This window comes from Emys orbicularis, chromosome 2 (genome assembly GCF_028017835.1).
Source record: "Emys orbicularis isolate rEmyOrb1 chromosome 2, rEmyOrb1.hap1, whole genome shotgun sequence".
Taxonomy (NCBI): Eukaryota; Metazoa; Chordata; order Testudines; family Emydidae; genus Emys; species Emys orbicularis.
Genome location: NC_088684.1, coordinates 233,462,161 through 233,480,487, shown reverse-complemented (window position 1 = coordinate 233,480,487; position 18,327 = coordinate 233,462,161). Strand labels below are relative to the sequence as shown.

The 18,327-nt window shown below is 44.0% G+C and overlaps 1 protein-coding gene across 1 annotated transcript in view; it reads left to right on the top strand.

The window, feature by feature from the left end:
* Window positions 1–18,327, top strand: part of SNX10 (sorting nexin 10) — a 63,431-nt gene that overhangs the window by 26,956 nt on the left and 18,148 nt on the right. The window contains exon 2 of the mRNA XM_065398808.1: window positions 2,079–2,128. Within this exon, the coding sequence (XP_065254880.1) occupies window positions 2,105–2,128 (24 nt within the window). The 5' untranslated portion in view covers window positions 2,079–2,104. The remainder of the gene's footprint in view (window positions 1–2,078; window positions 2,129–18,327) is intronic.

Sequence of the window (18,327 nt, the reverse complement as noted above, 5' to 3'; positions counted from 1 at the left end):
TCCAAAATAAGGCTCTGACCCCAAAATGACTTACATGTATACTTAAACTTGCTACTATGAGTAGTTGCATTGAATCAATGGAACTACTCATTGTAGTAAAGTTAAGTATGTGTGTAAGTAGGATCGGGACCTAAGAGTGTCCACACACAGACTTGCACCTAAATAATTAGAGGTGTGAATTAGGTACAATGTAGCTATTTTGGTTCCAGTTTCCATATGTATAAGGTTGTATAACATGTAAGACTCCTCTAAAAATTACTAGTAGTATATTTTCTAGATATAACGTGCAATGACTGGAAAGTCTGATAGCTCAGGAGATTCCAGAGTGAGAAGCAAGTGCTGTCCATATCATTGGGAAGCTACCAATGGCATGGTAGTCTACCCTTTTTAATGGTATAAGCTCCTGTTTTTGCTCTTTAAGGATGTGAAATTGAACCTTAAACCTTTCACTGGTGCACAGATAAATATTGTCCATTCTGGGCCCTGGGTAATCGTGAAGGAGAAATAGTACTCTCTCAGATAGATCTGGAGAGAAAAAGTTGTTTTGAAGCTGTTCAGAGATTTGGAATGTATTCCTGGAAGAGACTAGGTTAGTGGGTAGAATGTAGGTGAAATGGTCAGAGGTGCATGCAACATTGTAGAGCCATATGCATGATAACTTAATTTTGGACATGGGCACCACTTCCACATAGGGGTGTGTGTGTATCTATATAAACTGCATACAACCTAGTCTAGCTTTTCAGGGGTATTCATCTATCCTGAACACATTCACTAATTTTAGAAAATAACTTTAAAAACCCACACACAAACACAATACAACTCTGACTCCATGAAATTTACCCACACCTAAAGCCAATGTATGCTAGTAGGTCACTCATAACATGGGAAGATTTTTCTTTACAATCATGTTCTAGACTAGTTATCTATGGCATGTTTTAATACATATTTATGAAAAAATCCCTATATGAATCCTAATGCAGATGTTCTTTGTCTTATTCCCTAATGTAATATGATTCCAAAAATAGTCCTGCACTGAATTCATATAGGTGTGCTTCTTTATGATCCATATTATGCCTATAGGTATGACCTTATGAATCATGAGGAATGCCTATGGATTATGTAATTTATAGCACAGTTTTACAATCCCTGCTTCTCACAAGAAAGTCCTACATTACTATTCATACTACTTGTTTTGCACAGTATTTATTAATATTTCATCTGCCTCATACGTTTCTCTAGTGATTTTATACTGTGGCTGGGGGGCAGGTGGGGAGGGAAGGACCCCTTTCCACACTCCTTAGGGAAGCTGTGCTGGAACCCAGATAGTAACAACCCTATGTCATGGTTCTTGCTGGCATGGTGGACAAGCTCTTGGTAACATTCTGGTATAATTGGTCTGAGCATATTATGTGATTCACCAAGTAAGGCTGTAGGCAGTTATGAAATAAGATATCACAATACATTTTGCAAAATGCTTTTCCAGTTCCTGTTTCAGAGCAGATGAATGCTTATAAATTATTGTGCAAAGAAAGTTAATGAGTCAGGTACTCTGCTTAATCCAGATCATGCTGGACACAGCAGAGGAGAGTGTCAGGAAGCCATTTGCAGCTCCTCGAATTTCTGCTTGGCCCCCGCTCCAGGGGTACAGTTTAGACTCCAGTTTTTGCTGTAGTTCCTCAAAGGACCATCTGTAGCTGGAGATAGATGGGGTGTATCGCGTCCTCCACTCCCCCAACCCAGACACACAGGACTGTGCAGAGGCTGCAGGGAGAAAGGCAGAGGCAGCACCTACTCCATCTCTATGTCCACAAAGGACTCCTGCATGCCAGGGAAATGCCCATGAGGGAACTTGCACTGTGCCTCCACTCCATTTGTTGACATTTTCCATCTGAAGTGTAAAGTTTTAGGTAGGGGTTCAAGCCACTTGTTATTTGTTCTCCCAGAGACCCCCTAGCTGTAACCCTAGGCACCATATTATATTGAACCTGGGCTGGCCCGTTCTCTTGTGGCAGAAGGATTACATAGCCCTATTTTACAGTAAGTTAAGGGCTAACTAGTCTGCCCATTTTGTTTTACAGGTTGATTTTTATCTTCTGTTTTGAGGATGACACCAAAACACGAAAAACAGGTAAGTGACTTTAACGGTAATAAATAAATGCCAAGTTTCATGGTGAGTATTGATAGAATTTTACTGTACAAAGCCCTGTAGACCGGAGCTTGGAAGATCCTAGGGGCAAGCTAACTTGTTGGGTAACCGTTAGAGCAGTGGTGTGCAAACTTTTCCAGTCGTGCCCCTCCTCCGCCCCACCATCAGCGGAATCTGTCTGTGTCCCCCCTCCATTACTGCACAGCCAAGGCTTTCTCAACAGTAGAGCTGGGGATGGGGGAGAAGCTGGGGCTAGAGGTGGAGCTGGTCTGGGGCAGAGAGGGAATGAAGGCAGAGCTGGGTTGGGGGAGGAGTGGGACAGGGGGTGGATCTGCCCTGAAGGCAGAGCTTGGCCAGAGGCAGAGCAGGACTGGGGGCTGTATGAGGGTGGTGGAAAAGCTGGGTTGGGGGTATGGCGCTCCCTTTTCAGCCCCCAGGGGGGCTGTCCTGGGCCTGGAGGCGGAGCAGGACTGGGGGCTGAATGGGGTTGGGGGAGGAGTGAGGCTGGGATGGAGCAAGGATGGAAGCACGGTGCTCCCTCCCCACCCCGTTTGGGGGCTGGCCTGGGCCCCACCACATGGCCCCTGGAACATTCCTCTGTGACCCTCTAGGGGGGCATGTCCCACAATTTGGGGACCACTGCATTAGAGCTGGGTGAGCAATGGAAAACTGATGATAGAAAAAGGATATATGGTAGTGGAGGAAGAGGGGAATACATTTGTGAAAGTCCAGGCACCTCAAGGATAAAAAATGAAGTTTTAACCCCCCACTTCAAATAAGCAGTTAAAACAACTATTTGCATACCGTGATATTTAACAGTCAGAGTATATTGAGTAAGCTCTTTTATGAAAGCTTGTAATGCACTGAGCTTAATAGTCCTGATGAGATGTGTATACTGGTTATGGTGGAGTGTGAGAGTGTGTGTATATGTGTGTATGTATGTATTTATCTATGTGTGTGTGTGTATGTATATAATGAAGAAAATTGTAATTGCAACTGTGGTGCAACTTCTTCAGCATCACCTCATAACAGGGCAGTAAAGTAATCAGTTGGAGAGGGGCAACTTCCCCAACAAGATACAACCGGCTTCAAGCACCTAGCTAATGTTAGCCCAGGAAAAAACAATGAGGAACCATCAAAGCAAATGGGAACAGCTTAAAGCTGAAAAGAAAACCTCAGTCTTCAAAAAATAAGATAGAATGGAGTTTTCCCCACTTGACTGAAGAAAAAAACCCTGCAAACCCTTTTGAAATGGAAGGGGTTTGAACTGAAGGGCATCCAGATCTTTGGGGAACAAAAGGTAGGAGGCTGTCCAGGAACTCTGGATCCCTCCTATAGCTAGAGGTACGCGGGGAAACTGTTCGAAGGCAGTGGTTCTCATACTTATTTGTTTGTGCCCCTCTTCTGTGTGTCTGTAATAATTTACACTCCCGGGTGCCCGGCCAGCAGCCGCCACTCTCCAGCTGCCCAGCTCTGAAGGCAATGCTGCTGCCAGTAGCAGCACAGAAGTAAAGGTGGCATGGTATAGTATTGCCCTCCTTCTCTGCTGCTGCTGAAGGTGATGCTGCCTTCAGAGCTGGGCACCTGGCCAGGTGCTGCTATGCTCTGAAGGCAGTGTGGAAGTAAGGTTGGTAGTACTGTGACACACTCCCCCCCCCCGCTCCTGCTCCCCATAATAGGCTTGGGACCCACTTTTGGGTCAGGATCCCCACTTTGAGAAATGCTGTGTACTTCTGTATACTTTTACCCTACTTTTTTGTGTAAGAGTACCCAAAAGACCAGATTTTACAGTCCATTACATAATTTTCATAGTCATGAATGTGGTAGACCCCTACATATGGGTGGTTTTTTATTTATTAGACATTAAAATGAATTCATAGATTCATTCATGAACACAGCTTTAATTTACAATTAAAATATATATCTATGGTTATGGGTTTGAATGACAACTAATCTATTGGCCCAAACTAAATCAACATTTCTGTTTAATGAGACAGAACAAAAACACACAAACCGTGTGAAAGTTGAGTTGCTATAGCTGAAAAATAAACTTAGCAGGCAGTTTTGCTGTAGGATTCCTTTGAGTTTTATATTGCTTCCATTACTGTGGCTCATGCCATGAAGTACCATGCTGGTATTTTTTTCTGTTGAGTGGCTTGCCTAAGGAGTTTAGTTTTAGTGGTATATTAATGAAATATTTCCCTTTTAAGCTGATGAGCACTCCAAATTGCATGTTCTCGCTAATGGCTAGTGATTTGAACTAGGAGCTCACACGGGGTGATTGAAGAGTAAGAATCTGGACTCCCCCAGGTCTTGGATCCAGGCACACAAGAGTAAGCCAGTGCTCATGCCTGCTGCTCCCTGCACTCAGAGCAGGTAGGTGGGGATTGGGTGGAGTCTTGGCTCCATTTCCAACGCTCTGCCGCTGAACTGGTCTGGGGCACTTGTAATTGGCTGCTGGGATGGGTGCATTTTGCTTGACGTAGCCAAGACCAAACTGTTTTCTCGTGATTAAGGGACTATTGTGTTATAAAAGAATCCCCGGAAATGATAATCTTTGCTGTGTTGGCAGCCCTTACGTGCCACCTGCATTGGCCTAGAACCAAATTGGGAAGCTATGTTTGAAGAGCGATAAATCTCATGCCTGGAATATTGATATAAAGGGGTATGGCTTGCTCAGGAAGGACATGTAGGAGAAAAAAGGGAGGAGGTGTTGCTTTGTACATGAAGAATATATACACTTGTTCTGAGGTTCAGAAAGAGGTGAGAGTCAAACCAGTTGAAAGTCTCTGGGTGAAGATATAAGGGAGGGGAAAAACAAGGGTGATGTAATGGTAGGAGTCTGCTATAGACCACCACACCAGGAAAAGGAGGTGGATGAGTCTTTTCTAGAATAACAAATATCCAAAACACAAGACTTAGTGATAATGGGGGACTTTAACTACCCAGATATGTGCTGGAAAAGTAATACAGCGAAACTCAAAACGTCCAGTGAGTTCTTGGAATGTGTTGGTGTCATGGGAACCTCTACTCATCTCCGGAGCACCTCCTTCTGGTCATGTCTGGGGAGTAGCTCTGCCAGCCTGAGAGCCTCTTCTTGCAATTGTTCAGCCCATCATCTCAGGCTCTTGCTCTGTGGCCTCTCTCTCTTGCTCCTCGGGAGCTGCTACGCCTCATCTTCGGGGCTTAGCCCTCCAGCCAAGTCAAACCAGTCCTCCCCGTCTGGGGTATGGTCAGTCTTCCACACCACCCCAGGCAGTCCTTAACTCCATTGCCTTAGCTGAGCCGCTCCCGCAGTGACTAGAATGAACGATCCTAGATAATCGTCAAATTCATTGCCCATATTGTGCCACTCACTCAGTGGCTGGTAGGGAACCCAGGCTCATCCCCTATACTGGGTTCCAGCCCAAGGGCCCTGTCTCCAGCAGTAAGGTCAGTACTACCACGAACCTTCCTGTCACACCCCTGGACTAGTTTCTGCCTAGGCTATCCTAAGCTTGCATTGTCTGCTCTACTAGCTAAACCCCTCTCTCTGGTCTGCTAGACAAACTCTTCCTCTTTTTCTCTTCGTTGTCCCAGGGAAAGTGATTGCAGCTCTCTTCCCTGCAGCGCCTTTTCTGCTGCCAGCTGGGCCGTCCCTAGGGGGGTGCGGGGCTCAGGACAAATCAGCCTGTATGGGCTCCACTTAACATTTTTTATACAGGTTAAATCTGGTTTGGGGAGGGGACACCAGTGCTGGGGGGCAAGGGATGATGGAGAGTCACAGGGTGGCACCTGTGGTAGGGGCGAAAGGGCCCCCTGTGCTGGGGGGTCCCGGAAAAGGAAGGGGTCCAGGGCGGAAGGGCAATGGATGGGGTCAGCCTGGTGCTGGTGTGTTCCGGCAGCACTAGGATGCTGGCGGCCAGCGATGCCAGGAGGCAGCGGGGCCAGGCTGGGATCCCTGCTGCCGCTGCTGGAGACTGAGCCCAAGCCCCGCGATGCCAAGCAAGAAAAAGAAATACAATGTGCTGGGGGGTGCTTCCCGCTGGTGAGTGCGGGCCCGACCCCCGCTGCCGGTGCCAGGCCCCCCGCTAACCTCCCAGCTGGCCTGGACCACCAACCCCTAACCCCACCCCCTGGGCTGGTCTTGCCCCCCAAGCACCCACCCTCTGGGCCGGCCTAGCGCCCCCCGCATGACACACACACATTAAAGCGCAGGGCCCCTCAAAGCGTGGGGCCTGGAGTGGTAGCCCCGATTCTCTGTACCCAAGGGACAGCTCTGGCTACCAGCTCCCTGGTCTTATAGAAGCCCCATCTGTTCCTGCACAGGTGAGCATCCGTTAATTAGGGCTCTCCTCTCAGCTTAAATGTTTCACGGTTTGCAGCCTATTCGGTTAATTGCACCCTCTGGCCTATGTTAATCCCTTCAGGGTGAGTGTGGGGAGCACAACTCCATCACAGCTGGGGACAACTTCTTGTTTCAGAAGATGGAGGAAGTAACAAGTGAGGCAATCATTGATTCTGACCAACAGAGAGGAATTATTTGAAACTCTGAAGGTGGAAGGCAAAATGAGTGAAAATGGTCATGAAATGATTGAGCTCAAGATTCTAAGGCAAGGAAGAAATGAGAGCATAAGGACATAGGCACCAACTCTGTGGGTGCCCTGGGACTGGAGCACCCCCCGGGGAAAAAATGGTGGGTGCTGAGCACTCACCGGCAGTCCCCCATTACCTCCCTTCCCCCCCAGCACCTCCCATCCATTGGTGGCCCCTGCCGATTAGCACCTCCCCCCTCCCTCCCAGTGCCTCCTGCCCGCTGCGATCAGCTGTTTCGCAGCATGCAGGAGGCGCTGGGAGGGAGTGGGGGAGGAGCGAGGGCATGGTTTGCTTGGGGGAGGGGGCAGAACAGGGTGGGAAGAGCCAGGGCGGGAAGAGGTAATGTGGGGCTGGGGCCTGGGGCTGAGCTGGGGTTTGTCAAACACGCCCCAGCACATTGGAAAGTCGGCACATCTGCATAAGGACAATGGACTTCAAAAAAAAGCATACTTTAACAAACTCAGACAACTGGTAGGTAAGGTCCCATGGGAAGAAGAACTAAGGGAAAAAGTAGTTCAGGAGAGCTTCGGCAGTTCCTCGAAGGGACAATATTACAGGCAGAACAACAAACTATCCTGATGCGAAGGAAAGATAGGAAGAATAAGAAGAAGCTAATATGGCTTCCACAAGAGCTCTTTAATTACCTCAAAATCAAAAAGGAATCCTACAAAGAGTAGAAACATGAACAAATTTCTAAGGAGGAGTACAAAAGAATAGCACAAGCATGTAAGGACAAAATGAGGTGCACCCAAGAAAAGGTTTTATAATTAGGAGTGAGAGAAAGATGTAGAAGAGTGTAGATCCACTTAGTGGAGCTCATAACAGATGACCAAGAAGGCTGAGGAGTTTAATGCTTATTTTGCTTCAGTCTTCACTAAAAAGGTTAATGGTGACAGATGCTTACACAATTAATAATAACAACAATGTGGAAGGAACACAAGCCAGAATAGGGAAAGAACAGGTTAAAGAATATTTAGTTAGATGTATTCAGGTGGGCAGGATCTGATGAGTTGGGAGTCATGATGGATAATCAGCTGGACATGAGCTCCTAGTGTGAATTTATGGCCAAAAGAGCTAATGTGATCCTAGGATACATAAACAGAGGAATCTTGAGTAGGAGTAGAGAGATTATTTTACCTCTGTATTTGACACTGGTGCGAGCACTGCTGGAATATTGTGTCCAGTTCTGGTGCCCACAATTCAAGAAGGATGTTGATAAATTGGAGAGGGTTTGGAGAAGAGCCATGAGAATGAGTAAAGGATTAGAAACAATGCCCTATAGTGATAGACTGAGGGAGCTCAATCTATTTAGTTTAACAAAGAGAAGGTTAAGAGGTGACTTGATTAGTCCGTAAGTACCTACATGGGGAACAAATATTTGATAATGGGCTCTTCAGTCTATCAGAGAAAGGTATAACATGATCCAGTGGCTGGAAGTTCAAGCTAGACAAATTCAGACTGGGAATAAGGTGTACATTTTTAATGGTGAAAGTAAAAACCAACAACAATGGAACAATTTACCGAGGGTTGTGGTGGATTCTCCATTACTGGAAATTTAAAAATTAAAATTGGAAGTTTTTCTAAAATATATGTTCCAGGAATAATTTTGGGGAAGTTTTATGGACTGTTATACAGGAGTTCAGTCTAGATGATCACGATAGTCCCTTTTGGCCTTGGAATCTATGAAATTCACCCTAGGGTACTTAAAGACCTAGCTGAAGCAATCTTGGAACCATTAATTACCTTTGAGAACTCCTGGAGGATGGTTAAGGTCCCAAGGACTGGAGAAGAACAAACATAGTTGTGACATACCCAGGGTACAATCCAGACTAATGAGTAGCTGTGTCCCCCTGCCCTCTAACCTGGGGTGCCCTTTACACTGCTTTGCTGCTGTAGCCTCCAGTCTGGACTGCTCACAAATAGCCTCCAGCATGTAAGTCACTCCCAGCTGTGTGTGTGTGCTGCAGCGAGCCACACATTGGCTCTTACCTGCTTTGTTTATACTGCACGGTGACCCCAAAACACTCCCAGTCTTAGATTTCCCCCCAGAAATGTGTGTCCTGGACTGCCCTGCCCTCCCCTGAGCAGTACAAGCTTATAAAAAGTCTGTTATTTAATTAATAGAAATCAAGTTTCCCAGACACTTCAATTCAAACACACTGGATTAGATAAAACAATAAAGTTTAACTACGGAGAGAGAGAGATTTTAAGTGAGTACAAGTAATGAGGCATAAAAGTCAGAAATAGTTAGTTACAAGCAAAATAAAAATAAAACACAACTGGTGCCTAATTTAACAAACTATGTTAAATTCAAAGCAAGGTTTTCTCACCACATGCTTTGGTAGATTAGAGACCAAACTCTTAGGTCAGGACCCCTCCCCCGTCCAGTGCTGCTTCCTTTGTCCTTCAGGTTCTGGGGAAGAGAGCGAGAGAGAGGGGTACTTTTGGGGTATCTCCCCTTTCTTTCTATAGTCCTCTCCCCCCTTTGAGAAGCATCTCCAGCTGGGAGCATGGTGACAGGCAGTCTGTGTGGATGGGAACCCCATACTGTTTCTTTGCTAAGATGTAGAGTTTTTTGCCCATGCCCTGTTTCCTGCCAAAGAAAGGCCATTTAGCAGGTAATGGCCCATTGGCCTTGTTTACACCTGGTTGAGGTGCCAGCTTACCCTTTGTCTCTGAGGAACTGGTTTGGCTGCTGCCCAGACTTGGAACATGTGTTAGTAACACCATACAATGCAATCTTATCATTTTACATTAAACAGTATTGTCACACACATTTTACCAGGACAATAATGAACAGCATTATTGACCATAATGACCAAAATTGTAAATTTTCAAATGATACCTCAGAAGGCATACCTTGAACAAAGACTTATAATAGTGTGCAAGGGGTGAATACAGGGGTACAGTCTATCACAATAGATTTAGGGGGGGAGGGATAGCTTGGTGGTTTGAGCATTGGCTTCCTAAACCCCAGGGTTATGAGTTCAATCCTTGAGGGGACCAGTTAGGGATCTGGGGCAAAAAAATCTGTCTGGGGATTGGTCCTGCTTTGAGCAGGGGGTTGGACTAGATGACCTCCTGAAGTCCCTTCCAACCCTGATATTCTATGATTCTGCCCTGAAAAAGGGAAATAAAGAGGACCAGGGAATTATAGGTCATGCAGCCTAACAGAAAGATACTGGAATGAATTATAAAAATAAGTTTGTGAGCACCTTGAGAATAATAGGGCCAACATTGATTTGTCAAGAACAAATCATGCCAAACCAAACTAATTTTCTTCTTTGACAGGGTTACTGGCCAACTTGATGGGGGAAGCAGTAAATATGATACATCTTGATTGTAGTAAGGTTTTTGATATGGTCCCACATAACATTCTCATAAGCAAACTAGGGAAATATGGTCAGATGTAATTACTATAAGGTGAGTGCACAACTGGTTGGAAGACCATACTCAAAGAGTACTTATCAGTGGTTCACTGTCTGGCTGGGAGGATGTATCCAGAGGGGTCCCGAAGAGATCTTTCTTTGGTCTGGTACTATTCAATATTTTCATTAATGATTTGGATAATGGAGCGGAAAGCTTACTTATAAAATTTGTGGATGACACCAAGCTAGGAGGGGTGGCAAGCACTTTAGAGGACAGGATTGGAATTCAAAGTGATCTTAAGAAATTGGAGAATTGGTCTGAAAATCAAGATGAACATGAATAAAAACAAGTGCAAAGTACTACAATCAGGAAAGAAAAAGCAAATGCACAAGTACAAAAATGGGGGATAACTGGCTAGGCAGTAGTATTGCATAAAGGATCTGGGATTCATAGGGGATCAGAAATTGAATGAGTCTACAATGTTGTGCAGTTGCAAAAAAGACAAATATTCTTCTGGGGTCTACTAGCACAATTGTTGTATGCAAGACTGTGGAGGTAATTGTTCTGCTCTGCTCTGCACTGATGAGGCTTCAGCTGGAGTATTGTGGCAAGTTTTGTGTACCACACTTTAAGGAAGATATGGACAAACTGGAGAGTCCAGAGGAGAGCAACAAAAATGATAAAAGGTTTAGAAAGGTATGACCTATGAGGAAAGGTTAAAAAACTTGGTGTGTTTAATCTTCAGAAAAGAAGAGTGAAGATGGACATAATAACAGTCTTCAAATATGTTAAGGGCTGTGATAAAGAGGATGGTAATCAACTGTTCTCCATGTCCACTGAAGGAGGACAAGAAGTAATCAGCCTAATCTGCAGCAAGGGAGATTTAATTTAAGTATTAGGAAAACTTGTCTAACTATGAGGACAGTTAAGTGCTGGAATAGGTTACCGAAGGAGGTTGTAGAATCCCCATCACTGGAGGTTTTTAAGAAGAGGTTAGATAGACATCTATTATGGATGGTCTAGGTATACTTAGTCTACCTCAGCATGGGGGTGTGGACTAGGTGACCTCTCAAGATCTCTTCCACCCCTAAATTTCTACGATTCTATGTCCAGGACTTTGACACAATTTGGAAAATGATTAAAACATAGTTCGACCCTGTATGCAATACAAGACCAAATTCTTTTGGAACCAAATCCTCCTTTTTCACCCATTGTTTTGTTGTGTTTGAGGTGGTGAAATAGATTCCACTATGTATGTCAAAGTAGCTCCATTGGCTAATTTGGAGGGCAATATGAGACATTTGAATTTTTAAAGTATGAATTAGATCTGTTAGGTGAGAGACTCACTAAAGAGAATTGAACATGTAGTATAACAGTAACAGAGTGCTGGGATGGCTACATAGCCATTTTTATCCTTGAAGTTATGTCATTGTTTTGCTAATAATAGGCAGGCTGATTGGAAGAACTTTTTTTAGGGAGCTTCATGGAAAATGACTAGACTGGAGTTAGTGAATAAGCAGATGAGTACCAGTTGTGGTTTCAGGCAGTCTAGAACATGAGGTTATCATCTGATATTTCCCTCATTACAATGGTTTGACTGAAATCACAACTGAATAGATAAAGTAAATAGCTAAACAATGAGAGGTTTTTTTTATCCTTCACAGTAATTTTTACTGTTTTAAAAATAGTTATTTCCATGGCAGACATCCTATTTTATGATTATAAGTATAAAAACCCAACATAATTCTTCATGTTATATATGCTTTCTCAGACACCTAGTGCTTTTGCTCTCAAACTTTGTACAGAGCACCTGGTTTGTCAGTTATTGCGGGGCAATATGCTTTATTGTCAACAAATGAAATTGGCAGCAGAAGCAAACCTTAAGAATATTTCTTGCATTTGCTTCAATTCCTTTTTGCAACATATTCTCTCCTTTGTGGCTAACCATAACAAGAAGACTCCTGATACCTTCAGCTTTCAATGGTTGTGTCTACATTAGCCTTTTCCCCTACATATTGCTCACCATTGCAGCTCCACCATGGGAAGCAGCAGTGAGAGGGCTAGTGTAGAAAAGCCACCTGCATCGTCTTTACCACTGTGTCATGCACATGTATCCCTACATGTCTAGAATGCCCCTATTCCAGACAACATGGTAGTGTAATAACATCACTGGTGCCTTGTTTACACTTATCAGTGGAGCTGCACCAATGGAGAGAAATATTTTGATGAAAAGGGTAGTATAGACAAAGGCAGAGAGGCATTAAAGTGCATTTATGGTCAGAAGAGAGGCTATGCTGGTACCTGCTTATTAAATAGCTAGGACTTCTCTTGGTATTCCAGGCCCTGTCTGCTTGCTGTTCTGAAAGATATGTTAGCTCTCCGTAGCTATTTCAGATATAGGAAAGTAAGCTGAGGTTGCATTCCTCCTCACTCGCAATCAACAATGTTCTTAACTAAAGCCTTGTCTAAACAGGAAAGTTATACTGGTCTAAGGTAAGGTGTGAATTTATACCTCTATAGTTATACTGGCAATTCCCTACGGGGAATAAGAGTGACTTTTTCTGGGTCAGCTTATGTCACTTTAGAAGTGGTTTAAGCAATACCAGAAAAAGCCACTTTTATGCAGACATTAGGGAGTTATGCCAGTGTAACTCTATCAGTATAGTTGTACTGGTATGGTGTTGCCACTTAATTTCCCTGTGTAGATGAGTCCTAAGTTCTAATTGCAGAATGTGTACTGCTGGCCATGGTGTCTGAGCCAGAAAACACCAAGCATGACTGTTGGATCCCAGGTGAAGGTTACAGGACCGGCAGTTAGGGGGGGAAATGTTTTACTTGTTAACTTAGCTATTTGTTATAAAGTTACTCAGAGAGAATAAATGAGAACCTCATGATGCCATTTTCCCCATTGTCTTTTTCTTATGTTTGTACAGTTCCTAGCACTTAGGGGCCTCTCATCCCTGAGTATGGCTTCCAGGTGCTACTTCAGCACAAATAATGATACTTTTAAGAGTATAACAGCACCATAAGCATATATTCTGTGAAACATTTGTGCCTTACTAATCACAAGGCAGCCTCAATTTACAGCACCAATGTTTTTTGTTGAACAATGGCCACTTTTAAGTCTGTTATTGAGGGTCCAGGGAGCAGGGCCGGCTTTAGGTCGATTCCCCTGAATCGGGCCCCACACCTACGAGGGCCCCGAGCCCTAAAGAAGAGCGCCTAACTTAGGCGCCTTTTAAAATTTTTACTCACCCGGCGGCGCTCCGGGTCTTCGGTGGCACTTCAGCGACGGGTCCTTCACTCGCTCCGGGTCTTCGGTGGCATTTCGGCGGCGGGTCCTTCAGTGGAAGACCCGGAGTGAAGACCCGGAGCGCTGCTGGGTGAGTCATCCCTATTTGAATCCCCGCACTTCCTAAAGCCGGCCCTGCCAGGGAGATTGAAGTGCTCTCCTACTGGTTTTTTAATGTTACAATTCTTGATGTCTGATTTGTGTCCATTTATTCTTTTGTGCAGAGACTGTCCGGTTTGGCCAGTGTACATGGCAGAGGGGCATTGCTGGCACATGATGGCTTATATCACATTTAAAAGTGGCCATTCTTCAACAAAAAAAGTTCAAAAGCAGACTTTAATGAGAAACTGCAGAACTGGAATTAATTTGCAAACTTTACACCATCAAATTAGGCCTAAATAAAGTCTGGGAGTGGCTGGGTCACTACAAAAAGTAATTTTCCCTCTGTTGCTATTCACCCCTTCTTGTCAACTGTTGGGAATGGGCCACACCCACCCTGATTGAATTGGCCTCGTTAGCACTGACCCCCCACTGGCTAAGGCTACTCCCATCTTTTCATGTGCTGTATATTTATACCAGGGGTCGGCAACGTTCGGCACGCGGCTCGCCAGGGTAAGCACCCTAGCGGGCCGGGCCAGTTTATTTACCTGCTGACGCGGCAGTTTCGGCCGATCGCGGCCCCCACTCGCCGCGGTTCGCCGTCCTGGGCCAATGGGGGCGGCGGGAAGCCGCGGCCAGCACATCCCTTGGCCCGCGCCGCTTCCCGCCGCCCCCGTTGGCCCGGGACGGCGAACCGCGGCGAGTGGGGACCGCGATCGGCCGAACCTACCGCGTCAGCAGGTAAATAAACTGGCCTGGCCCGCTAGGGTGCTTACCCTGGCGAGCCGCGTGCCAAACGTTGCCGATCCCTGATTTATACCTACCTACTGTATTTTTCACCCCATTCATCTGATGAAGTGGGTCATAGCCTACGAAAGCTTATGCTCAAATAAATTTATTAGTTTCTAAGGTGCCACAAGGACTCCTCATTGTTCTTGCTGATACAGACTAACACAGCTACCCCTCTGAAACCTTTAATTCGACTAGTCTACATAAAGCAGTACAACTTTCTAGTGTAGACAGGGCCTAAGAGTTAAAAGGGGTTGGGGCATTCCAAGCATTCAGTTCCTGGCTCTGAGGAGCACTGACTGCAACAATAGCTGTGGTTGCTCACCACTTCTTGGAGCCAAGTCACTAATATTGAAAATTTCATAGATCTTGGGAAATGCTGTACATTTTCTTTTCTTCCCATTAGTTAATATTTGTTTTGCTTCCTTCTTTCCTTTTAGCCTTGGTATTTTTTGTGGGTTTAAAAAAAAAAAAAACCTGCTACATGTTGTTAGCTTGAGATTGTGTTCATTCACACTGTGTCCAATAAAATGATATAATTAGCTGAGCTTTGAGTTAGCTCTTTGCTACACTTCCTCATTGGAAAACGGTACAGCTTATGATGAACCCAGCAGCTACTAAGTACATAATCACCACAGAACCCGGTTCTTGTTTTGTTAGTTGTACAAATAGAATGTGAAAGATGTCTAGCTTGTATATTACTGCCCTACTATGGGATCATAGAGGTTAGGGCTGAATCAGACCTTGGGCATAAAATGATTAGGGTGTTGGTTTGGGGGTATTTGGAGGTATTTACCCTAAATGGTCAATACTTTGGAATAACAGATTTTGAAAGCAGCATTTTACTTACATGGCTCTTTTGATCTGTTGCAAAGGGTGGGGGAATTAAAGTTTATTGGAAAATAATATAATTTGGGGAACCTGTGTATAAGGAGGTATTATGGGCAGATGATATGAAGAATGGTGAAGGGAAAGGAATCAAAGGTCAGATTGCAAGAAGACTTCAACCCACTTTGCCTCACGGGGTGGAAGCCTTTAGTGGAAGGTAAGAACAGTGACCCCCGTTCCTGATGGAGACCTCTTCTTTCAGCTGGCTGAAGCGATGTATTTGCGGGGTGGGGAAAGAAAGGGAACAGCATGTAGGAGAAGAGTAAAAGAGTACATAGCACTAAGATGGAGCAGGGAGAGAGAAGGGTGAGGAGCAGAGATAAAACTCAAACAAGAGAAGACAAAACAAAATTAAGAAACAGAAAATCTAGCAGGAGAAGAGCAAAATGTAGGCATGGGGGAGCAAGATATACAGACAGTAAAATAGGATTAGACTGGGAGATTGAAAATGCAGGATAGACATTTGAGACTGGGAGATGAACTTTTCTCCTGCCCTGGTTTTTACTTGACATGTCGAGTTCTTCTGTTTTGGAGAGGGAGTGCTCATTCCCATCCAACTCTCCCATTGCATGTTCCAGCAGTGTGGTGTCTTTTTCATTTTAAACCTGTGGTTATCCTAGAGGGGATAGATCTGCAAACTAAGAGGCAGGTCCTCAGCTGGTTGAAATCATCATCATAGCTCTGTTGACTTCAGTGGAGCTGCGTCCGTTTACATTGCTGAGAATCTGGCCCTAAAGGCTATGCTCTCCGATGGCTCTGCACTGTGCCATTGACACCTATGTAAAATGCCACCAAATCAGAATTGTGGTGTTTTACATCCAGTTGGCACTAGAGTTAAAAGCTATACAGGGTGCAGGGCAATGGAGAATCAGGTCCTGAATGTTTCTCTGGTGCTGAAAGAGGAAATGGAATCGCCATGAAAACAGTTGTTCCATGTGATGAATTATTTAATCCAGACCACAAATGCCTCTTTGCACACATGATGCACAAATGCTCTTTCAATCTGAATACACCCTTTCCTCTCTCAGATGTCACAATTCCTAAGCATCCACTTGTTTATCTAGTTAGCAGTTTACTGGTGGGAGTATATGGGTTGCGTGGGTTGGAGGCAGAGAGGAATTCAGTTGAAGAACGAAGCAGTCTTTTCCGGTATCTGTGGGTTGGGGGTAGAAGTATTCTTGGGAGCTCTCTGTGTCAGTACTTTTTGGTTTCTGAAAAGAAAAGTGTAAATTATTCTATAAATAACACTGAGTTCAGAATTCTGGGCCAGACCCTCAGCAGATGTCAATCAGTGTGGCTCTCTATTGAAGTAAAAATTACATCAGCTGACAGTCTAGCCATCTCTATGCAAAATGCATTTTTTTCTAAATAGATCATTGCATTTTTAACACCACCTCCTTCTAAAATAAGTTTGTTTGTCAATAACTCTGCCCCTCTTTCCAGAATTGTTTCACTTACCCACAGAGCTGATGCAGTTCTCCCCTTCCTGTTCTTCCCCTGCTGCCCCAAAAATATAACTTAAAGTGATTTTCTTTTCTTTGTTTCTTTATGTAATTTAGAGCATTTCTAAAGTGTATTATCACCACACCTGCAGGCATGGGACAGACAAGTCTCCAACATGGAGAATTGACTATAACACAGTATTTTCTCTGATTTTACTAAATAGATCGGAAAAAAATGATGTAGTTAAATCAGTGCAACCCTTTAGTGTGGATGAAATTACAGTGGTATTTACAGAGGTGTTTATATCAGTATAGCTTGTTTTGGCACAAATACTAATATAAACACCTTTATACCAGTATAACTGTCCACACTAGAGACAGTTTTTGCAATGATTTAATGTGTTGACAAGCTCTTAATGTATTCATATGTCTTTGAGCACCCTGTCCAGTTTTTCCTATTTATTTTGGGCACTTCTCTGGGCGAGTGATTTGGTTCAGTAACTAACCTCCAAAAGTTGAACTGGTTATTAAATTACCATACAAACACATTAGTTAGACACTGCCAAATATTTTTATTTTAAAGGATACTTTACTATTTACTACTTTCATATTCACATATGAATTTAGGGCTTGCTACGCCACTTTCCTTAACATGATGTAGGATCTTCCAGAGATATTAGGTGAAAGTGTCTGCATTTCTTCAATCTCATACAGTTATTATTAGCAGTACTTATTTATAGTGTAGTATTGTCCAAAGCCCTCAGTCCTGACTGGGACTCCATTCTGCTGGGCACTGGATAAATACTGGGCCACATCATGGTCCATTCCACAAGCCAGCCCAGGGAGTTGTTGAGGAGGCATGTATCCCTTATTCCCTTGGGCCAATGCACTGTACCACCGCTTCCTGTGTGTAGGGAGAAGTGGGCTCTGAAGAGCCACTACATTCAGGTAGGTGGGAAAGAGCCTTGACTTGGCTCCCCTTCAGTGTGCCCAATTATGTAGTTTCACTGGTGCATCAAGGAGCATATGCAGTGATAGGTGTAGACCTCCCTCCCCAGAGCAGCTAGGAGAGAGATTGTGACTTTTGCAAGGCAAAATCTCTCCACTTGTGTTGCTCCTGGAGCAGCCTGTGATGTGCTGCCCCTTACTGTGGTGTGGATCACAAAGAGATGATCTAGACCATAGGAAAAAGACAATTCCTGCCTCCTTGGGCTGGTGTAAAGCATTTATATATCTTAATTTCAGAGATTTTGATTGTTAAAATATTGTGTTTTTTTCTTAAAAAAAAAAAAAATTGTAGAGTGGTGAGGAAACGTAGATTCAGCAGCATGCTAATAAAATGTAATCGTCATTCTATACCACCGAGTATTTTTTGTAAAGCCTCTTTTATTTAATGGAATGATTGGCATTTGAAAAAATTGCTGCACAACTATTTTTAGTCTGATTTACAAGTTAGATAATCAGTTTGTCGCCACTCAGATACCGAGTCCCCATGAATGTGGTGTGTTTGACCGTTCAAAAATCTACAATATTATTTAATTTGAAAAATTCCCTTTTTAGCTAGCTGTGTGGCAAAGAGTTTCCCGGACATGTACTGTAGTTCAGATGATTCATTGCTTTTTGCTTCTCCTTTTAAAGGATTGCAACATTCCATAAAGCAGCAGTTCAGATTTTAGTCTGAACACAGAAAAGCAAAACAATCAAAGAATCTTTCAAGCTGCGTTCTT